This window comes from Nerophis lumbriciformis, linkage group LG19 (genome assembly GCF_033978685.3).
Source record: "Nerophis lumbriciformis linkage group LG19, RoL_Nlum_v2.1, whole genome shotgun sequence".
In the NCBI taxonomy this organism is placed as follows: domain Eukaryota; kingdom Metazoa; phylum Chordata; class Actinopteri; order Syngnathiformes; family Syngnathidae; genus Nerophis; species Nerophis lumbriciformis.
In genome coordinates, this window is record NC_084566.2 from 7,573,285 (window position 1) to 7,597,305 (window position 24,021).

The 24,021-nt window shown below is 39.0% G+C and overlaps 2 protein-coding genes across 5 annotated transcripts in view; one reads left to right on the plus strand and one right to left on the minus strand.

The window, feature by feature from the left end:
* Window positions 1–1,419: 1,419 nt before the first annotated feature.
* uvssa (UV-stimulated scaffold protein A) overlaps window positions 1,420–24,021 on the minus strand; it is a 46,300-nt gene continuing 23,698 nt past the window's right edge. The window contains exons 9-15 of one of the 4 annotated variants that reach the window (XM_061979604.1): window positions 19,100–19,214; window positions 15,255–15,462; window positions 13,751–13,876; window positions 13,481–13,664; window positions 10,575–10,683; window positions 5,467–5,650; window positions 1,420–1,947 (exon numbers count right to left, since the gene is read on the minus strand). In XM_061979604.1, the coding sequence (XP_061835588.1) occupies window positions 1,854–1,947; window positions 5,467–5,650; window positions 10,575–10,683; window positions 13,481–13,664; window positions 13,751–13,876; window positions 15,255–15,462; window positions 19,100–19,214 (1,020 nt within the window). In that variant the 3' untranslated portion in view covers window positions 1,420–1,853. Of the gene's footprint in view, window positions 1,948–5,466; window positions 5,651–10,574; window positions 10,684–13,480; window positions 13,665–13,750; window positions 13,880–15,254; window positions 15,463–19,099; window positions 19,215–24,021 lie in introns of those variants that run through there. The other 3 variants (XM_061979603.1, XM_061979605.1, XM_061979606.2) reach the window with 3 other exon arrangements.
* LOC133618850 (thyrotroph embryonic factor-like) lies at window positions 8,051–9,125 on the plus strand. The gene has a single exon (XM_061979607.2). It carries the CDS (start codon window positions 8,156–8,158, stop codon window positions 9,050–9,052), a length of 897 nt encoding a protein of 298 aa, XP_061835591.2. The 5' UTR covers window positions 8,051–8,155; the 3' UTR covers window positions 9,053–9,125.

Here is a 24,021-nt window from a genome sequence, read left to right on the forward strand (position 1 = left end):
TACTGAGGTAGCATCTCTAACTGTTACCGGGAGGGCATTCCATAGTACTGGAGCCCGAATAGAAAACGCTCTATAGCCCGCAGACTTTTTTTGGGCTATGGGAATCACTAAGCCAGAGTTCTTTGAACGCAGATTTCTTGCCGGGACATATGGCACAATACAATCGGCAAGATAGGATGGAGCTAGACCGTGTAGTATTTTATACGTAAGTAGTAAAACCTTAAAGTCACATCTTAAGTGCACAGGAAGCCAGTGCAGGTGAGCCAGTATAGGCGTAATATGATCAAACTTTCAGCCGCATTTTGTACCAACTGTAATCTTTTAATGCTAGACATAGGGAGACCCGAAAATAATACGTTACAGTAATCAAGACGAGACGTAACGAACGCATGAATAATGATCTCAGCGTCGCTAGTGGATATCAGCTCTTTCTTGGCACGGAAGCAGTGACCAGCAAACTGTGCGCAATGTTGGCTCAGACGGGTGCTTGCTCGAGGTAGGTTGCCGTATATTTGGTCCAACGTGGGATGTGACTGCCACGACAAGCCTTGAACCCTTCGAAGCAGGTTGGTATAGCAACCATCAAGGCGTTTGTGAAGGCGCGCATTGAGGGTCCAGGTCATACATGAGGATGGGTTCGATGGTAGACTTGAAGAGGTCTAGCTTAAGTGAATTGGGCAAGTTGGATTGCCATATGCTGTTCATTTTATTACATGCTTTCCAGGCTTGGGCTTTCCTGGTACGGAAGTCATTACCGGAATCCATGATCCAGTAACCGAGGTACTTAAAATTGTCAATTTGATTAAGTGGGGCTCCAGATTTGGAGAACAGTTATACAGCAGTTTCGGTGGATACAAATTCCGTCTTCAAGGAGTTGTAGTGGAGACCAACGCAGTTAGCGGCATCCTCTAGCATGTAGAAGGGCCTCTGCTTCTGCTGATGAGTTGGATGGTATTGCAATGTCATCTGCAATATCTAAATCTGTGATGTATTTCGCAGGGTGTCTGCGACTAGTTCCGGGCTTTAGTAGCAGCCCCATGTTGTTGTTAGCATCAAGAGAGACGCGGAGGACGTAATCGAGGACGATGATAAAAAGAAAAGGGGCCAGAGTGTCTCTCTGTAAAACGCCAGCGCTGATTTCAAACGACCAAGATTCTCCGTCAGGGGTGATAACTCCTGTACTGGTATTGGTGTAAAGAGCCTTAATGGCCAGAACAATCTCATCTAGAATACCATGGTGGGGTAGAATGATAAACATGGCCTCTGTTGACAGAATCGAAGGCTTTCTTGAAGTCAACGAACAGAAATGGAAGATCTTTCTTTTCGTTCCTCATTTCTTTTACTATCCTTCTCACAATGTAATGTTGTGATTATTAGGAATAAAAATACAGAAGGGTAATTTCATGTACAGCAGTCGTTTTTAATAAGTGCATGGATGATCAACATTTATTGTCAATTCATTTCTTCAGATTACAATACATACATTTATGACACAACATTAATGAGAAAACTGTTTCCTTAATCTAGTCACGTCATGAGACCGAAAGAGTACAAATAAAATACAATAAATCTAGTTAGAGTTATAAATAAAGTTATGAGAACTTGTATTAAAAAAAGCAAACAATCCCAGGCGTACATCAACACTTTCTAAGGTGAAATATAAAATATCAACACAAAAGCTGGACCACCGGGGTTCAATGTTTGATATTTAATGAGTAGAATCAGCTTCCTTCCTCTGTAAAGATGATTGTGTGGTCTCTGAGGAAATATGTTTGATCAAGCTATAGGATAGAAGAAGAAATACTTCAAGTGTTTATGTGGTAGGACAAAAGTGATGAAATTTATGAAAGTGTTTAGTTGAGAGCGTAGTTGAACTGGTTGGAAAACTTGTCGTGTTTCCTGCTGTCAGCTTTACTCAGCGTCTCAGCGACTCGTCGCATGGAACTCCTGCAAACAGCAAAAGCACTTCTTCAGATGATGACAAAACAACAAAAGTACTAAACACACGCCCACGTCCAAATAAGAACCGGCGTCCTCTGCAGTGGATATTTAATAAGCTAATAAAAGCATAGTTTTTTTGTTTTTTTATAAATTCCTAACTGACAAAATAATGTGGTCCTCATCTTTCCATTATGTTTTTTATAGGGCTGTGAATCTTTGAGTGTCCCACGATTTGATTCAATATCGATTTTTTTTCCCCAATTCAACAAGAATCTCGATTCAAAAACAATTTCTTTTCCCGATTCAAAAGGATTCTCTATTCATTCAATACATAGGATTTCAGCAGGATCTACCCCAGTCTGCTGACATGCAAGCAGAGTAATAGATTTTTGTAAAAAGCTTTTATAATTGTAAAGGACAATGTTTTATCAACTGATTGCAATAATGTACATTTGTTTTAACTATTAAATGAACCAAAAATATGACTTATTTTATCTTTGTGAAAATATTGGACGCAGTGTGTTGTCAAGCTTATGAGATGTGATGCAAGTGTAAGCCACTGTGACTCTATTGTTCTTTCTTTTTTTTTTTTTATAAATGTCTAATGATAATGTCAATGAGGGATTTTTAATGACTGCTATGTTGAAATTGTAACTACTATTGATACTGTTGTTGATAATATTCATTTTTGTTTCACTACTTTTGGTTTGTTCTGTGTCGTGTTTGTGTCTTTTAATTGCTTTGTTTATTGCAGTTCTGAGTGTTGCTGGGTCGGGTTTGGTTTTGGAATTCGATTACATTGTTATGGTATTGCTGTGTATTGTTTTGTTGGATTGATTAATTTAAAAAAAAATTAAAAAAATAAAATTAAAAAAACAAAACGATTTTTTAAAAGCGATGAGGTGGCGACTTGTCCAGGGTGTACCCCGCCTTCCGCCCGATTGTAGCTGAGATAGGCTCCAGCGACCCCAAAGGGAATAAGCGGTAGAAAATGGATGGATGGATGGATTTTTTAAAAATGAGAATCGATTCTGAATCGCACAACGTGAGAATCGCGATTCGAATTCGAATCTATTTTTTCCCACACCCCTAGTTTTTATTATTAACTTTTTCTCAGCTAAGTTAGCAATGAAAATATGGTGAAGCTGCTGATGATGTGTTTGACGGAGAAGTAGCCGGAAGGAGATACCGTAGAAGTCCACAAACACATTATTACATAAAACTACTGTAGTTGTTTGTAATACAATCAATTGTTTTGTTTTTCAAACAATATTTAAAAATGTGTGTTTTTAAGCCTATAAATGTGTTGGTCATGTATGATGTATTTTTGTTTTGTGATGTGTAATGTCTATTGTTTAAATGTACGGCAGTGAAAATGAATTTCCCCAACGGGGACCAATAAATCAAAATCTTAAAAGGAATGTCGCATGTTAAAATTGTAAATTTTATAGAGTCAAGCACCAAGTAAGATTATTTTAATTCATTTAAAAAAATATTGATTGGAGATAAGAGTATTTTGGATTTGAAATTCCACTACAGTACAAATTAAACTTGTGAGAGCGAAAACAAAAAGTCCACTGCAGAGGAGGCTGGTTGTCAGGAAGATGTACATGCAGAAGGTGTGCAATGGAACTAGGTCAATTACTGGACAGTCCAGTCCACCCTTTATGGGACAAATAACTCTTATGGACCCCAATTTTGGGTTTTGCAGTTCATTTTGCATTGTGCATGTGTTTTTGTACACGTAAACAGTACCATCAAACTACCGGCCTATAACCTCCCTCATGGAAATTCCGGTCATAGAAGCCAAAGTAGGTAGGCATATGGATCAACACATGAACAGCGCACAGAAGGGCATTGGCAATAACACCAGGGGGCCAAAAGCCAACTAATAGTAGACATGGCAATCTCCCGAAACTGTGAGACCAGAAGCACCAACCTGTGTACTGTCTGGAATGACTACAAGAAAGCCTATGGCTTCATGCCACACACATGGATACTGGAGTGCCTGGAACTTTGTAACATCAACATCAGGGATTTGACGAGGCTGTGGAAGACAATTATGAGGCCACTCGTAACCTTGAGAAGGCAGCTCGGAGTTCATCTACGGCCAAATACCTGCAGAGGGTGAGGCGGATCCTGAAGAGCTAGCTGAACGGCAAGAATACAATCCAGGCCATTAAGACCTGTGCCCTACCAGTAATCAGATACCCAGCTGGCATGATACCCTGTAACAGATGCAAGCCACTGGTATCAAGACAAGAAAGCTCTTTACAATGCATGGAGGGTTCCACCCTAAGTCCAGCATCCTGAGGCCTACACAGAGCAAAAAATCCCAGGCAAACAACACTTTCTAAGGTGAAATATGAAATATCAACATAAAAGTTGGACCACTGGGGTTCAATGTTTGATATTCAATGAGTAGAATCAGCTTCCTTCCTCTGTAAAGATGATTGTGTGGTCTCTGAGGAAATATGTTTGATCAAGCTATAGGACAGAAGAAGAAATACTTCAAGTGTTTATGTGGTAGAACAAAAGTGATGAAACGGCAAGAATACAATCCAGGCCCTACCAGTAATCAGATACCCAGCTGGCATGATACCCTGTAACAGATGCAAGCCAGTGGTATAAAGACAAGAAAGCTCTTTACAATGCATGGAGGGTTCCACCCTAAGTCCAGCATCCTGAGGCTCTACACAAAGCAAACAGAGGGGGGCTGAGGACTAGTGAGTGTCACACAGTGTTCTACAGGAGGAAACAACAGGCCTTCAGGAATACATCAACAAAATGGTCAGGGAAGAACGGCTAAGTGAATACCTGAGGCAACAGAAGTCCAGTAAAGAGGAGGAGCCAGACAAGCTGTATATGGAGAGACAAGCCCCTGCATGGCATGTACCACCGATGAATTGAACAAATGTCTGACATTAAGAAAACATACCAGTGGTTGGAAAAGGCTGGACTGAAAGAAAACACTAATCATGGCAGCACAAAAACACAACATCAATAGAGACGGGGTCTACAACATCAGTTGCAGGCTGTGCAAAGAAGCCCCAGAGACAGTTCAGCACATCACAGCAAGGTGTAAGATGATGGCAGGCAAAGCATATATGGAGCGCCATAACCTGGGAGCAGTCCCGGTGTACTGAGAACATCTGTATCACAAATATGGACTGAAGGTCCCAGAATCAAGATACCAGATACCACCAAAGGTAGTTGAGAACAACCAGGCCAAGATCCTGTGGGACCTACAAATCCAGACTGACATAATAGTGACGTCCAAGCAGTGTGACATAGTGGTCGTGGATAAACATCAGAAGACAGCAGTGGTATGTACGTACCAAACTGGGAGGTTGACGTACTATAGCATGCAGATATTTACAAAATATATATTTAGTCCATGTTTTTGTATTTTGTCTTTGAACGCTGTAGACCATAAACATTGTCAATGTGTGAAAATATATTGATTGCATATACCGTTACTGTACGACATCACACCATGAATATAAATATCAGAAAACAACGTACTTGTTGAATATTCGATTCTCCAGGCGAGAACGAGACGTGTTTGCTTTGTTCTTCAGATTGCTGAGGTTTGCATATTTACTCTTCTTCTTTTTCTTCTTCTTATTCTTTTTGTCCATCCTGTCAGAACCAAGGTCTTGTCCTGTTTGAATCTCAATGTCACGAACTAACTCTGCATCACACCAGTCTGCAATAAAACATAAACATAACATAAAGATAAACATGGGCGAACAATTCCCCTCAACGGATTGCTGTGCGTATAGTTTGGCAAATAAATATTGGATTTTGTAACTTCTACCTTATGATTACTACATGTAAATATGTAGCTTACTGTTCTCATTTTTTAAATTCTCATTTTATCTTTCTTAATTCAGTGTTTCTTAACCATTGCTGGGCTGTTCTTTCCCAGCTGTTATATGTATGGGCCGCACGGTACTCAGTTGTCATACATTCTTCCACCACTTGTGGCAGTAATGCATCAGTAAGTTGATTGAATTACACGCTAAAACTATCAAAAGAAGTCTGAGCAAAAGTCATGAAGAAGTTTCCTAAAGGAGTCAGATTATGATTTTTTTCTACATCTAAAAAACTTACTTATGGTCTACATAACATGTAATGGTGGTTCTTTTGTCAAAATGTTGTATAGATTATGTTTTACGGTCCATCTTAAAGTCCCTTTCTGACAGTCTCCTTAGGGTGGGCCGTTTTATGGGCGGGTTTGTTTATGCGGTTCCACTTCGACTGTGCCTTATCCTCGTCAGCCATGTTGTTATTTTAGCACTTTCGTATTGAGTGTACTGAAAGATATAAGTTGGAACTATATACGCTACTTTTTTTATGAAATGGCAACAGCGGGGGATGCATGTGCATGTACGAGCCAGTCTGCCCCACAACAAGATAGAGAAAAGGAAGGAACTTACTGTCTATTGCTTCAGACTACAATGATGGATTCGGGCAAAGGTCTTTGGGTAAATTTCTACCATATATGGAGATATTGTCTGACGTCACAACTAAGAAAAACATGGGAAAAATGCATAACGGCTCGTTTGGCAGAAGTATGAAGGAAGGAAAAATTATTTTATAAATATCTCAGCGATGCCTCCATGGTTTGAGTTCAAATTTTCGAGACGTATGGGGATCCCAAATACACAAAAGCAGGTACCATCAGGTATGAAAAGTTGGTTTTGCATAATAGGTCCCCTTTAACTGCAAAAAATATGATAAATAATTATATGTATATGTAATATTATATGTATTGTAATATTATATGTACCGTATTTTTCCGACTATAAGTCGCAGTTTTTTTCATAGTTTGGCCGCGCTCCAGTGCGACTTAAATATATTTTTTTCCTTCTTCATTATGCATTTTCGGCAGGTGCGACTTATACTCCGGTGCGACTTATACTCCGAAAAATACGGTATATGTAATTGATAATTATATACAATGTGTATGTATTTTTCTAACTCATTTCTTTTGCAGTATATTTGATTAATATTTATTTTGTGATCTGACGGACATCATTCTTGTTATGCATGCAGTGTGTGTAAAAATACAAATCTGTTTTCAAATAATCTGACAAGGTTTATTTAGTAAACCTGTTAAACTGTCAGTAGGTAGGCCAAATTATTTAAATACTAATACATTTAAGATTAAAATGGATAATTCAGTGTTAATATTTGCGTGAACTGTACAAGTGGGGCATAAGGTTAAGAAGTTCTGATGCAATTTACAGTAGCTTGTAGTTATTGTATAACATGTCCCTAAAGTTTGGAGAAATAGGCAAACATATATTATACCATACAGTATTATGGAAAAAATAAAAGCAACTTAACATTTTGTATCACATGATACATTCATATTGTTATAAATAATTGATGTGTATGCTAATGGTATAGCAATACACTATAATATAATGAATGAAAATAGATGTGAAATATTAGTGTTCACTTAAAGTGTATAAAATGTTATTATGGTGACAATTGTAGTTCAGTTTCGTGTTGTGTGTGATGATGGCATCATGTCTACAGACAAGTGGACCGAGACCCAAACTAAGTAAGTCTAAAGAAGAGTTTTCAAAGTAGAAAGATGAAGTGAGAAATAAAAAGGATCAAAGGATCAAAGAGGATTCAGACATAGATGTTGCAGCAGTCTTCATTTCTCTTTCAACACTCCAGATGGTGTCTGTGTTTGTTTTCACAAGCATGAGTGCCACTCACACTGTAGACCACACACCAGCACTCGTGCATCACAACTCTTCTGCATTGTGTGTGCGTGCGTGTGTGAGAGACTTACTAAAGCATGTCTTATTTTTTAGCATGTTTATCTACAAACAAGTATGTTCCTTCCAAAATACACTATTTTTAAAAACACACCACACACACACGCACAAGTACGTTGGTTTTCAAAAGTGCAACTTTTTATATGCTTCAGCTTTTAATGAAGATTTTTGCCAAATTTTTACCCTGGTTTTGGTTTATATTGTTATGTTATGAATAAACACTGCATGTTCCCGCATAACCTCTAGTTTATCTAGTCACGTGAGGAAGTGAGCTAACGATATCGGTAAATTGTAGGTTGTTATTTTATTTAGTCATTGCGAATACTTTTGTATGCTTAAATAACAGACGTTTTAAAGCTGAGCAGGCGCTTATTATTATTTTTTTTTTAACGCGAACTAACGAGGAAGGGAAAATGTCCGAAGAAGCTGTCGTCGTCACACTGGAAACGGGCACCGGGGCCCCCACGTCGTTCCCCGTTGTTCTGAAGAAAATAATGGAAATGCCTCCGCCGAATATACTGGACGGTGATGAAGACACTGACAAGGAGAAACTGGGTCTGGATGACAGTGCCGACCTGGGCGGAGGAGTCAGTGAGATGGGGCCGTCAGCCGCCCTCACCCCCGCTATCTGGGACAAGACCATCCCCTATGGCGACGAGGACTTCCACCTGGAGTACATGGACCTCGAGGAGTTCCTCATGGAGAACGGCATCTCCGCCTCACAGGGAGAAGACTCCCTCCAAGGGAGCATTTCGATGGAAAAGAAGAAGGCCGACGTGGGCCTGCTGCCCATTGAGGAGCTGGGCAAGTGTGATGAGGAGGTGGTGATCATCACTAACTGCGAGACAGACATCACGTGTGATGTTACGTCAGAAGTAAAAACAGAAGCAGAGTGCACGTCACCAGAGCCTGTTAATCCTGACGAAATCGAAGTCGAAATCAACTACGAGCCAGACCCCACAGACCTGGTCTTGTCTAGTGTACCGGGGGGCGAACTCTTCAACCCCCGCAAACACAAGTTCAGCGAAGAAGAGCTCAAGCCTCAGCCCATGATTAAGAAAGCTAAAAAGGTGTACGTTCCTGACGAACAGAAGGACGAAAAGTACTGGCACAGACGAAACAAGAACAACGTGGCAGCCAAGCGCTCACGCGACGCCCACAGACTAAAAGAGAACCAGATCACGGTGCGAGCGGCGTTCTTGGAGCGGGAGAACTCGGTTTTGAGGACTGAGGTGTCGGACCTGCGCAAGGAGTGCAGCTCCTACAAGGACATCGTGGGTCACTACGAAGCCAAATTTGGAAAACTGTAAGGGACACAATATGTGTATGAAATATTGTCAGATGTACTGACCCAACACAATACACTTTGTGGGCTGACGAACAGGGAGGGAGGGAGGAGTCATTTCCTGCTTGTTGCCGGTGAAATGTCCTTCAACACAAATATGTCACTCATCCTTCTTCTCTTCTCTTTCAAGTGCGGTGCCAGTAGACCACATTTGATTTATTTTTCTAACACGTGAATAAACAAATGACACACACAGAACATTTTAATAGACCGGGTGTAGAAGAGAAGGAGCCACAGTAGCAGCGTGTGCGCAATGCAAGGCAATACAAGCTATTACAATGTACCTGTACTTTTTTAATCATCCATGTAAGTGAATAAGATGATAGTCAAGTACATAAAATAGAATTTAATTGTCATTCCACTTCAAAAAGTACAACGAATTTAGTTTTCAGTACATTTCCCCGATGTTGTGTATTTTCATTTAGGTGACAATTATGGGTTTTCGTTATACAGTATATCTTTAAGGGAGCGATAACAATATTTCAAAGATAGTATAAGTTGGTTCATCTTCACATGTCTTTTTAAAGAAGTGTCTTTTTTTCATTGATAGTAAATGACTGGGACATGTCTTCAGGGGATTAGTGATATTCTGTGATTCCTGTTTCAGTTTGTGTGTCTGCCCCTCTTGTCTCTGCACAGCGGACTAGCTTGGGGCGGCATAGCTCGGTTGGTAGAGCGGCCGTGCCAGCAACTTGAGGGTTGCAGGTTCGATCCCCACTTCCGCCATCCTAGTCACTGCCGTTGTGTCCTTGGGAAAGACACTTTACCCACCTGCTCCCAGTGCCACCCACACTGGTTTAAATGTAACTTAGATATTGGGTTTCACTATGTAAAGCGCTTTGAGTCACTTGAGAAAAAGCGCTATATAAATGTAATTCACTTCACTTCACTTATTCACTGCATAGTCCGTTTGTCCATGTATTATTTAGTGGAATGTAATATACAAAGTATCACTTGTTGGTGATTTAGTCTACTTGTGTACTTTTTTATTTTGTACATAATCCATCATGGCATAAAGAAAGTTGTGAGCCTTTATACATTTTCTTTCATTCTTCATATGTATTTCACATTGTTTTCTGTATTAAAACTATCAATATTACCTCCACCTTGTATGTCTGTCAGTTAGTTGCACATTAAGACGATAAAAAAAAAAGGGAGTAATTTACTTTCATAAAAATGCTGTTATCAAATACTTCATGGCCATATATATTTGCTTTGATTAATTATAGAAAAAACATTTGAGTCTTAACTTTTACTATATTTGTATGCAAATCACATGAACTATCCTACATAAAAATTTACTTTTATGGTCACCTCTGTTTAGAGAACTTGCCACACACACACATACTATTTAATAGTTATAGCTGCTTATGTAATCATGACTGCTTTCGTAAATTATTTTTAGATATGAGTTGTCTTTGTGGTTAGGACTGGCAGAACATGTTCACCTGAACAATATTTGTTTAACAATATTTGTGCACACTTACTATTTGATTCTTCTTTCTTCCTCTTCTCATTCTCTTCTCTCTGACGCTCCTCCTGGGAGGAGGGCCGGCCCTCCTCATCCCTAGGAATGATACGCCCATGGAACGGACACTACAGGGCACAGTAATAAGTCACTAGAATTACACATTTTAAACATGTGACAGAGAAACACACTGCTCTGCTGCAGGCGTTATGTATGCTTACATTTTTAACTGTAATTGTTATGCTTTTCGCTGCTGTCCAGCGACCCTAAGTTAAAGTACCGTATTTTTCGGACTATAAGTTGCTCCGGAGTATAAGTCGCACCGGCCGAAAATGCATAATAAAGAAGGAAAAAAACATATATAAGTCGCACTGGAGTATAAGTCGCATTTTTTGGGGAAATTTATTTGATAAAACCCAACACCAAGAATAGACATTTGAAAGGCAATTTAAAATAAATAAAGAATAGTGAACAACAGGCTGAATAAGTGTACGTTATATGACGCGTAAATAACCAACTGAGAACGTGCCTGGTATGTTAACGTAACATATTATGGTAAGAGTCATTTAAATAACTATAACATATAGAACATGCTATACGTTTACCAAACAATCTGTCACTCCTAATCTCTAAATCCGATGAAATCTTATACGTCTAGTTTCTTACGTGAATGAGCTAAATAATATTTTTTGATATTTTACAGTAATGTGTTAATAATTTCACACATAAGTCGCTCCTGAGTATAAGTCGCACTCCCGGCCAAACTATGAAGAAAACTGCGACTTATAGTCCGAAAAATACGGTACCCATGATTGTCACACACACAGACACACGAGGTGTGGCGAAATTATTCTCTGCATTTGACCCATCGCCCTTGATCACCCCCTGGGAGGTGAGGGGAGCAGTGAGCAGCAGCGGTGGCCGCGCCCCGGAATCCTTTTTGGTGATTTAACCCCCAATTCCAACCCTTGATGCTGATTGTCAAGCAGGGAGGTAATGGGTCCCATTTTTATAGTCTTTGGTATGACTCGGCCAGGGATTGAACTCAAGACCTACCGATATCAGGGCGGACACTCTAACCACAAGGTGTCTTAGAAAGCACCTTATGAAATACATTGATTATTATTATTATGAAATTAAATAGGGAAAATATGGGAAAAGTAGAGCACCTTTCAAAGACATGAGAGATGTTACAGACTTATGGAGCTACAGTAGAGCACTTGCAGTGTTCCATCTAGGGTTAGGTTTTGTTACTGTTTTCGGTTTGGTCCAGTGTACATTCTCAATAACAGAGTCAGTCCTGCCAGCCCTGGGCTGAAAGCTGTTTATTTTATTTGGTTGTTTTTTGTTTTTTACAGTGGAGCAGGTAAAAATAAAACGATAACTAATCAAAACAAAAGCACATTGACTAAGATGATAACACAACTAGCTGACATGTATTCTTATCAATAGGTGAGACAAATTCGGAATATACCCAATCAAAGCTTTTTAACAGCGTACTTAAGAAAGGGGTTGGGGTTAGTAATGAAGGAGTGCCAATCAGATGCTTTTCCTTGTAAGACGAGGAAGTCACCGCCAAAAACCAAACCAAAATGTGTTGTTTTACCATGTTCCACATTGCAATATGTGTAAAACTGAGATACAGTGAAAATGATAAATAAATGATAAATGGGTTGTACTTGTATAGCGCTTTTCTACCTTCAAGGTACTCAAAGCGCTTTGACACTACTTCCACATTTACCCATTCACACACACATTCACACACTGATGGAGGGAGCTGCCATGCAAGGCGCTAACCAGCACCCATCAGGAGCAAGGGTGAAGTGTCTTGCTCAGGACACAACGGACATGACGAGGTTGGAACTAGGTGGGGATTGAACCAGGGACCCTCGGGCCGCGCACGGCCATTCTTCCACTGCGCCACGCCGTCCCTAAAAGGACACCTTTTATATTTACTGCTAAGATGTCATCAGCAGGCGAGTCATCGATCGTGACATCTACACAACTGTAAGTTAAATCTGTTATTTGCTTCTTTTGGTGTTGTACCAAAAATGTAATCCCGCCACCTCAGCACGCACTGCTGGGGCTTCGTCTGTCCACAACTTATTACTACATGTAAGACAAATACTACACAGATGAAATGTGTCATTATCCAGATATAACTTTGAATCTTTTTTTGACAACCAAGAATACATTCATTTAATGAATACATCCAAACACTTTAATAATATTTATTATGTGGATGAACAAAGAACAGTCACTGTAATATTTAATGTAGCTTCTAAACAAAAAATGGATTTTAGCACATCAACATCGGATCAACAACAGTCCTTTACAATCTCATTGTTCCATATGAATGGCCAACTCTTTGATTTTGCGGCCACGATCAAGGATTTAAAACAATGTAAACACATATCCATACAAAACCCACAAATATAAGTGTTTGTCTCACACCTAGTAGTCAGTTGTGGACAGATGAAACGCCAGCAGTGCAGCTTTAAAAAGCGTGTGCGCTCCCGCGGCAGGAGTTAATTTTTGGCAGAAGGCCCCCTGATAAAATTTAATGCCCCCCCCTTAAATGTTTTTCTGCAGTCGGGTCTAATGCTATATATCCCACTAATCCACCATTACCATTTTTCACTTGTGGTTCTTACAAATATACAGTATATTACAAAATAAAAGGAAAAAAATGGCTCCTAAACCTCTAACCCTTGAATTAGTGTAAACCCAAAATGTAACTACACAATAGTTTTCTTTGTTAAAAACCAAACAAAAACAATATGTAAACATGAGGATATTATATACAAGTTTTTGCCTGTCCGAGTTTTTAAGTTTTAAATGAGGGAAGTAGCTGAAGAAAGTAATAGTAATAATAAGAAGTAGTTGTGTATCCCATTTAGAGATCAAACTACTTTGTTGTGTTACCTTCAGCCGGTCCTGTCTCTTACACAGCTTCCCGTTGCCTATTGGCACATGGCAGTAATGGTTAACAGGAGTGAATTTGCCGGGGAAGGAGATGTATCTGCATTTGCTCTCCGCCAACATTTCCTTGTTCTCCACCTCTTCTTCCACAATAGATGGAACCCAGAATTGGTGCTGAGAGCCCATTCTGAAGGTAAACACAGCAGTACACATGTGGATCAGAATGCTACATTTTACACAATGCTATCTATGCACGTGTTCCAGTGATAATACTTGATGATCTTCCCGGAGTTGGGCTGATCTTGGCCCCAGTAGTACAGATCTAAACCAAAAGGAACCACTGGAGCCTTTGAAGTTGTTGGGCCTGTGTTGGACTGAGTCGAACTTGGATGAGAGGAACTGCTGCAAGTAAACATTTTATTAAATTAGTTTGTTTTTTTGTTGCTACAATATATAATACAAATAATACATTCACACACACTTAAGCAGTTTAGTAGGTGCACCTCAAAAGTGCTCAGGTGGTAGGCTAGAATCTTTCTTAGAAAACTGAGATGTGTAAAAGTGGAAGTGGATTTATTTTTTTCTTCTGCTTATCTGGGTCTGAGTCAAGAGGCAACAGTCTCAGGAGGGATACCAATTTACTTTCTGGTCTGCAGTCACCACTTCATGCTCTACTGGGGTACACTGAGGGGTTCTTAGGCCAGCTGTGAGAAATGGTCCCTCCAATGTCTTCTAGGTTTTTCCTGAGGTTTCTTTCCAGCTGGGCATGCCAAGAACACCTCACCATGGGGGCATCTAGAAAGCATCTGGGCAAGTTCCCTGAGCCATCTCAACTGGCTCTGTGAAAGAACGGCACATTTACTCTCCTTCGAGATGACCAAGCACCTCACCTTGTGTCTGTCAGTCAAGTCACACTACAATGAAACACATTTCACTTGCTTTTATTGGAGGGTAAGGAAAGAAACATCAAGGAGGAAAGTGAAGGCGCACCTGGACAACAAAGACTCATGGTGGAAGTGGCAAGGCATCAAACACTTGACGAGCCACAAAAGTAACTCAGCTGCAGTCAACAACATGTAAGATTCGCTAGTTGAGGAACGCCATCATTTCTTTGCCCGTTTTGAGTTATCCAGATCAGCAACATCGCAGATGCCCTTACTACCCTTTAGTCCTCAACTGCTCGTCCGGCACTGAAGGCTTTAAACCCGTGTAAAGCGCCTGTGCCGAATGACATACTAGAAAAGGTGCTCTGAGACTGTGCAGACCAGCTGGTAGGAGTACTGACAAGGGTATTCAATTAATCCCCGGCACAAGCCCAAGTCCCGCCTTGTCTTAAGGCAGCCACTGTCATCCCAGTCCCCAAGAGGACAGCCATAAAAGACTTAAATGACTATAGACCAGTGGTACTGATGTCTGTGTTTATGGAGTGCCATATCAAAACCTGCCTCGCCCAGAACTTGGATCTACTCCAGTTTGCCTACAGACCAAACAGGTGCACAGAGGATGCCATTGCCATGCCATCTCCCTTCAGCTGTGAAACATCTGGAACTCCCAGACACCTATGTAAGGATGCTGTTGGTCACCTACAGCTCGGCGTTCAATACCATCATCCCTGACATCCTGGTGGAGAAGCTGAGTTTCCTGGCGGGCATATTGACTCTTAAGGCTGTGCCTGGCAGAACTTCACACAAATTACTGGACACAACTATTTACGAAAATACTAAGTTGAAGAAAGCACTGTATGTACAGTAAAGAGTATTTTTCCAAGTATTTTTACCTGGATACTGCAGTCAGAGGAAGGTCTTTTCGAAGGAGGTGTAATGTTGCAGCAGCACAAGTAGGATCCCTCTCTTCTTCTTTGAGTCTTTGGAGCCTCCTGGAGTGAGAACATGAAGCTAAAGGTGGAGTAAAAGGCTTTTGGACAGGAGTTCTTTTTGTCACAGGCAATGCTGGAGTGGAAGAGGGGGCTGAAGAGGGAATCAAACCTGTCAACAAAAAAAGTGGAACTAAACATCTGTTTTGCATTCTAGGTTTACAATCCAATTAGCTGCACTGAGAATATCAGCCGATCAAAAGTCTTCAAGTCTGTCTTTCATGTAATTTTGTGTGATCATTGATACTAATATGACCTGATAGCAAAGCAAAATACTTTCTGTCTTTGAATGTTGTAGATTGTTGAGATACACAAAATAAATAGCAAGAATGGATTAGATTTACATAACACTTTTCTAGACACTCAAAGCGCTTTACAGTGAGAACTGAAAATTAAACATTCATTAACTGCAAATTCACACATTGATGGCAGTAACCTACATTTGTACCACTGATGGAAATGTGGTTGCCAAATTGCGCCTACGGACTCTCCAACCACCACCAAACATTCTTTCACATTCATACACCAGTGTCAGCGGCATAGGATTCGAACCAGTAACCCCCAAGTTGCTGGACGGCCATCTGAAGCAACGCCACCCACACAAGTCAGTCGTCTTGCAACACATCATATCTGCCGAGGTTGAAGACAGTTAGACAACGCTTGTACATTTCTTAGACCGTGCTAAAGATTATAAGGTTATTGAAAGGGACAAGCGGGTAGGAAATGGATGAATGGATTATAGATTTTTGGGCTGCAGCCTGCTTCGGCAAAAGCCTTGATTTTGGTCGAAAATCAGCTTGTCTTTACGGACATCTGTGATATCCTCCGGCTTTGTGCAGGTGACATGTTTTTGGTTCTACCACTTGCCTTTTTGTCCCACCACCCTCAAGATATTTTAAGAAATGATCATTTGCTTAATTTATTTCAGTGTTTTGGTTTTTAGCGTTGTATTCCTCGTTTTCTGTTTTCAGTTTCGGCCAAGAATTTTATTTCAGTGCATCTCTACCATCAACCTCTCCAACCTCTGGCAAACATTAATTTGAATGATTTGAACCACCAACCCTCTGGTTACTGGACTACCCGCTTTACCTCCTGTGCCACAGCCGCCTGTGTACAGATTATTCTGTGTCAATGTTTTGTAATGCCTCAATGTGTATAGCCCTGTTTGAAATGATTAGCAAACTGCAACTTAATGATAGAAATACTGATGTATGGAACTGACCCTGATGGTATGAAGTAGCAAAGGATCTAATGGTGAGTATTGTCAAAACATAGTGGATTGGAGTATAAACATTTCAAGACTATTATTGTAAGTTGAACTTTGCCTGGACAACAAAAGTAGCTAGAAAGCCATAAAGGCAGAGTAAGAGTAAAGTGTCAAATAGGGCTCGGTAAAATAGTTGATTTTATCGGAATCTTTAAATTGGCCTAAAAAGTTGTAATATCGATTATTAGAGTCTAGTAAGATCATGATAAAATTGCTGTGTGTTACATTCTGTCTGAGTGTGCTAAAAAATATATGACTCACAGAAAAATAGCTTACATATTTACTGTTATTATTTTGGACTTGAAGAAATAATACCTGAGTGCAATTTGCAGTGATGGAATGTTGCAATGACAATTAAACTTTCACTATTAATTCCTTTCCTGTTTTTAAAATTGCACTCGCGAGACATTGGAGAAAGTTTAAGCAAACGTTTTTTATGATGAAGAAAAAAATCTAAGTACATATGTATTTTGTGACAAGTCTGAAACATTTCCAATATTTAATTGTAGATCAAATGACTGAAATCGTGTTTAATTGATTTAGAACCATATGAATCGAAATTAAATCGATTTAGGAATACACAGGCCATAATACATAGTCCTAGTGTCAAATCATAAAATATGTATAAATAGAACAACAAAAAAATGCAAATAAAATCATGTAGTGTTTAAAAAAAGCAAGAACAGACTATCTGCTAATGAGGTTCAGGGTCCACATGGAAGCACTTTATGATGCTGCTGAGTGGAAACTGAACTGATAAGCAAGGCCAGCTTTTCCCTTGGTGTCCATCCTCTCCTCCCCCGACAGTAGCAAAGTTATGATGGAAAATGACTTCCACCCGCAGCAAGACACAATTCAAACTCTCAGCAGCTCTTTCATTCCAAATGAGTGACGGAGAGGTATGCAAGTACTTCCTATCTGCTGAAGTCACAATTTCTCTGATTTATACACTTTTGTGTATATATTTACTCATTTATACTTAATAGGACTGATAAAGGTGTATTACCTTCTATTTACATTAGTAATAAAGAATCACAGAGACCAATTTCCAAATACAGTTAAAATGATCACCTTGACAAACAACTCATGTGCAGCTCTTTGACAGAAGAAAAGGAAAAGCAGAGAGGAGGTAAAGAAAAAAACAACAACACGGGAGGTATTGATTTCCCAGGGTTAAGCGGGGGCTGTAATTAACATGTTAATTTGAGAAAGAAGGCGATAGCGTCCTGAGCAGGCAGGGATAAAAAGACTAATAATCAGGGTGACACAATAAGGACAAGAAAGATAGACAGAGAAAGGAAAGGAGAAGGGCTCGCCATGTTAGTAACCCAGGAAAAAATATTCAATGATAAGTGTGTACCATCAGTGGAAATGAACAAATAATTACAGTGTTGCCCTCAATTATTCTGGGGATTACATTATCCCTGTGGTAGGTGAATTTGTCCCCGATGTAGGAACACTATTTATTTTTATGATTTATATGATTATTATATGTATTCAACGTCTTCATGAGCCTTCCCCACAGTCCAAACAGCTTTCACACACATTTTCTTTGCTCTTTAAAGTGAAGTGAAGTGAATTATATTTATATAGCGCTTTTTCTCTAGTGACTCAAACACTCCATACACTCTAAAACTTACATTATTTTAACATGAAAATTCCAATGGGTACTCAAATTTAAAAATTGCAATTCACTGAAACTGGACAGGAAGTGTCTAAACAAATACAATCAAGTCTTTGGCTCGCAGGAATCACTAGCAATAGTGCCAAGGAGAATCTGGGACTTGAAAACTCTCTTCCGTGGTAAAAGTCTCCTGTGTGGTAACACTTAGTCTTTCCGATGAAATATGTAAACAAAGACAAGTGGGTAGGATGAAAGCAGTGTGTTGCCATTGTTCAGAATAGATAGAGAACAGGACTACAAACATCAACTATGAGTACTGTACTTAAACCAATTATAAACTTTACTTTTCTACAAACTGGAAATATTAATACTGTACTTAAACCGATTATAAACATATTAGCGCTTGGGCATGTCTAGTTATAGTTGATTCACACTTGGCCATCTTGTTCAGAATGACTCAAAATAAAAGTGTATTAATCCACCAAGTCATAAAAATTGTCCTAAAATATCCGAATTGTAAGTGATGGGACAATAGTTTGTAACATGAATGATGAGTGTGAATGCAGGCCAGCACATGCTGGGAAGGGGAAGCTCTCCCTCATCCATCATGATACCAATGGTCTAATGTAAGTACACCCATAAAATGGTATTCTACGATCTTCAAAAAACACTAATTATACGATTGAAGTGAGTGTATGTCATGTATGTATTATTCTGTCTGGAAGAAATTATTGAAATCTAAACTGTGCACACGATCGTAGTTAAAAATTGAAGGAGGCCTATTGTATTCAGTGTCCAAAAAAGAATGTAAAGTTGCGATAGTGTACATATGGTTCCTTGGTGTGTTTAACAACTAACCATATTCCTCCTGTAGATGCTCGGGGATATGCGGCTCGTATCCTTCTTTTTCTGGTACCTCGCTGAAATCATCATCATCATCATCCTCCTCCTCCTCCACTCCATCTGATGAAACCTTCATGTGAGACAGAAAAAATATTCATGTATTTATTGCAACGGGCAAATGCAAAGAAAAAAACGATATCTTTGTTTTTATTTCATCTTAAAGGGGTCATATTATGATTGTTTTTCCACATTTATAACACTTCCTTGTGGTCTACATAACATTTAATGGTGTTTCTTTGGTCAAAATGTTGAATACATTTTTTTTTTTTGCAGACCGTTTTCAAGCCGCTTTCTGACTGACTGTCTCTTCAGGATGCGCCGTTCTGTGGGCGAGTTTATTTATTTGGTTCCACTTCGACACCATCTTTTCCCCATCAGCAATATTGTAGTTTAGTGCTTCCATAGCGAGACTACTGACAAATAACAATTCTAACTATATGATCATTTGTATTATTACAGCAGAGGATGCATGTGCATGTATGAACCAGTCTGCGCCACAAGAGGATAGAGAAAAGGAAGGAGTTAATTGACTACAGCGCGAACTACAATGGCGGACTGGCGCAAAGCACTTTGGATACAATTCTACCATACAGTATAGGGAGCTATTCGCCGACGTCACAATTGGGAAAAATTTCACTAATGGAGCAAATTCCAAACGGCTCGTTTGTAGGAAGTATAAAGTACACTGTACAGTTCAGCACTGAATTATATGTAATGTAGTAACGGGCACATTTATGATAACATTTGATATTTACGTATTTTGATCATATTAATTTGAAAACCCCATCAAAATGTTTGTTTTTTTCCCCACTACATCGTTGATTTCTACTCACTGCAGACTTCATGAAAGCAAACAAACATGATAAAACATCACCTACTGTGCAATGTTTGCTGTCATTAGGACGTCGACTGATAGAATTGTGTTATATTCCCGTTTCAGATGAAAAATGACTCATAATTCTTGCAAAGAAAAGGGGTGTGGAACCAAGTGTTTTTTCGTTTCGTTTTGGCTGTCAAAGTGTACCAACTTGTCGAAATATGTCCTCGCCTATCCAGGTGAGAGGCATGATTTATGATTTACAATAAACTTTCATGAGCAAAAGGTAGTGAGGAAACAGCTTAGCACTTGATGATTTAAACATAGGCACTCACGCTAGTGATCACGGCGCCGCTATAAATAGTTTGTCTGCGTTAGCGCTTAAAATAACAACATCTCTAACACTTGGTTAATATTCAATTCATGAAATGTAAATGGAATATTGTTGGAGCTTTTGGATGTTTTTCAATTGGGATTTATGGGCGGAATAGAGGACCAGGTCTGAACAATGCGAGCATTTTAGTCGCATTTGCGACTAAAAATAGGCAATAATTGAAATTTTTCAAAAGTAGCACAGATTACAGATTTTAACCCTTTAATTAGCACTTCGCTCCTAAAATGTATATATCCAAATTTGATCAAACTAGAGTATATTTTTCACCCATCTGTATAGCATGTTTGAAATAAACTTAAACCATAACCAAATGTACAAGTGATTGATGCAGAAGTGTCACTGATCACTCTGTGCGTGCTGGAAGCTGTGTGTGTCCCTTCCTCCTGCGCTGGAGCCCCGCTCCTGGTTCACGCACTCAGTCTTCAAACACGGAAGAAACAAGGTCTTAGTTGGAGGAAGACATAGTTTTTTTTCACCACCTTAAAACTTGACACAAACTGCACTGCACGCTAGTAATTACGAGGCTCTGATGGAATATTGAATAAGAAATCAATGATTGAAGTAACAAATTTGCCACCCAAACAATACCCCGTTTGTTGACAAGAACATAGCCATGGAAGCACATTCAATCTATTTATTAAGCAGAGGTAACACAAACCAGTGAAAGATTACAATGACCTGCAGTCAGATCCTATGTCAGAATTGAACCAGCGACCTATTCCAGATTTGAACCAGAGAACAATGTCAGAATTGAACAAGGGACCTATGCCAGAATTGAACCAGCGACCTATGCCAGAATTAAAATAGGAACCTGTGTCAGAATTGAACCAGGAACCTACTGTATGCCAAAATTGTACCAAGGACCTATGTCAGAATTGAACTAGGAACATGTGTCAGAATTAAACCAGGGATTTATGCCAGCATTGAACCAGGGGCCTACTGTATGCCAAAATTTAACCAAGGACCTACTGTATGTCAGAAGTAAACTAGGAACCTGTGTCAGAATTGAACCAGGTCCTATGCTAAAAGTTAAGCAGGAACCTATGGCAGCATAAATACATTTTTGTAATTTAATATTTGTAATCTTTTCTATTATTTTGTAATGGTTTTGTATACATATCTCAGATATTATGAGGATTATGATACATTTCTAACATACAGCAGTCGAAATGTCAATGCATGACTACATACAGTGTTACTTATGGGACCTACTGTATGTCAGAATTGAACCAGGGACCTCTTTGTTGTAAGCTCCAATGCATGAAATACGTATTTAGATTCCTTACAGTGTAATTTTGCATGTGTTGCTGACTGGTAATTACTCGCATCACAGGTTGAAAACACAACCGAGTAAAAAGCATTTAGTTGCTATTTTCTCTGCAAACTAAATGTTTTCCAATGATTTAAGGCAGCCCTGCCCCCAACACTCCTTTCCCTGGAGGAAGTAGTCAGTTCACATGATGTGTAACGTGATGTCTTTATATCACTAATCACGTGTGTCAGCTCTATTAGCCTAGCCAGAGCTTCACAAACCATTTTCTGTCAAGGAGCGTTTTCTCTCCTGTCTAGTTAACTGCTTCATTCTACCTTTTGCAGATCTGTGCTGTGAATCATGAAATGACACACCTTTACTTTAGATTTCATTTCACATGGAACACTACCTTAGACATGTTCAGATTCTGCTTAAGACCACACAAAAAAAGGTACTGCTGGTTTGTGGAGCATCAGCCAGTTTTTTCAGTGGATCCATCCCTTTTTATGTGCAATTACGGTTCTTTAATAGTGTCAAACACCTCTAATGAAGTTGAACTATGCATGCACTGACTTCTCTTGACCAATAATCCCGTCTTTTACAATAAATTACAATCACTCTGCACAATGACATTTGGACAAAGCATTATTAAATTCATCTGCTTGCTACTTGTGCTGACTGGACAACATTCATGTTTAGAATGTCAACCTAATAAACTATGACATTATTAACTAGGGAATGCAAAGCTTGAAATAGCATGTCATGTTGAGCTCAAGGGATGAAGCTCAACTCAAAATGGAAAATGTGACATTTTAGGAAGATGTGAATTTGGGGGAAGTGAAAAATAGAATGAGCGACATCATTTTTTCAATTAGTTGAGAAATGTGGAAAAATTATGGCATTTTTGGGCCAGAATGTGAGTTCTAGGAAAACTGGAATAAATGTTTTGAAAAAGGTTATTCTATTGTTTGAATTAGTTGACAAAAACAAGCAAAACAGAATTAGTGTTAATAAGAATTGGAAATTAGAAAGAAGCAAATGCGTATTCAGCAGCGGCAACAATATCATAACTTAGCACTTATCTCATGTAAATAATGATTGTAAATAATGTAAATAATTCAATGTGATTATCTTGTGTGATGACTGTATTATGATGATAGTATATATCTGATAGTATATATCTGTATCATGAATCAATTTAAGTGGACCCCGACTTAAACAAGTTGAAAAACTTATTCGTGTGTTACCATTTAGTGGTCAATTGTACAGAATATGTACTTCACTGTGCAACCTACTAATAAAAGTCTCAATCAATCACAGTTGTGTGTAATAACGATGAGATTTTGGGGCAATTCTTCTGACAAACATTCCATAAATACTCTTAACTTGGAAGCCATCTAAATCTAGAAATAACTTAAATGTACTTTAAGGGGGACCTATTATACGAAATCAACTTTTCCTACCTATTGGTATTTGTTTTTGTGTATTTACTATCTGCATACGTTCCGAAAATCTGAAATCAAACCATGGAGGCATGGTTGAGATATCTCTAAAACAATCTTGCCTTCTTCCGTACTTCCTCCAAATGAACCGATTGGAATTCGCCCAATTTGTAATGTTTTTTCCCCATTGTTTTTTCCCAACATATATCTCCATATATGGTAGAGATTAACTGAAGATCTTTGCACGGGTCCAACATTAGAGACCAACATTGTAGTCAATAAGCTCCTTCTGCTTCTCTCTCCTCTTGTTGTGGGGAAGACTGGCTAGCACAGGCACATGCATTCTCTACTGTTGCCATTTTTAATACAAAGTAGCATATAGTTCTAACTTACATCTGTCAGTAGACTCCATATGGAAGCGCAAACAACTTAAACATGGATGACGGGGACAAGAGGCACGTAAATAAGAATAAATAAATAACAGTTAGAAAGCAGATTGAAGATGGTCTGTATAACACAATCTATACACAATTTTGACCAAAGAACCACCATTATATGTTATGTAGGCCACAATGAAGTGTTTTAGGTGTAGAAACAAAATCATAATATGACCCCTTAAAACAAATATTGAGCGAAGAAGAGTAAAGATATCTACTGTAACAGATGGTTTATCTGTAAAGCAAATTTACACAGGCACTAGTATGCGTTATTATTTTGTGAAATCGTGTATGCCTGCATATCAAGTAAAATTCACAGAAAATGGAGATAATCAAAAATAAGCTGTAACTTGAGAAATATTTGTTGCGCAGCGCTGCCATCTATTGGTCACTCTTTTCAGGTGGGGTCAAATACAACTAGTACCTTTCCTTCACTTTTCAGTTTCTGTATAGACATGGCAGCCTTTTCTGCTAGCAAATTTGTATTTTCCACTGTATACTAGGATAAACAATGCTGTAGACAATTAGGAATTGT

Coding starts and splice junctions, on each gene's coding strand:
- LOC133618850 (XM_061979607.2), top strand. CDS start 8,156: ATGTCCGAAGAAGCTGTCGTCGTCACACTGGAAACGGGCACCGGGGCC.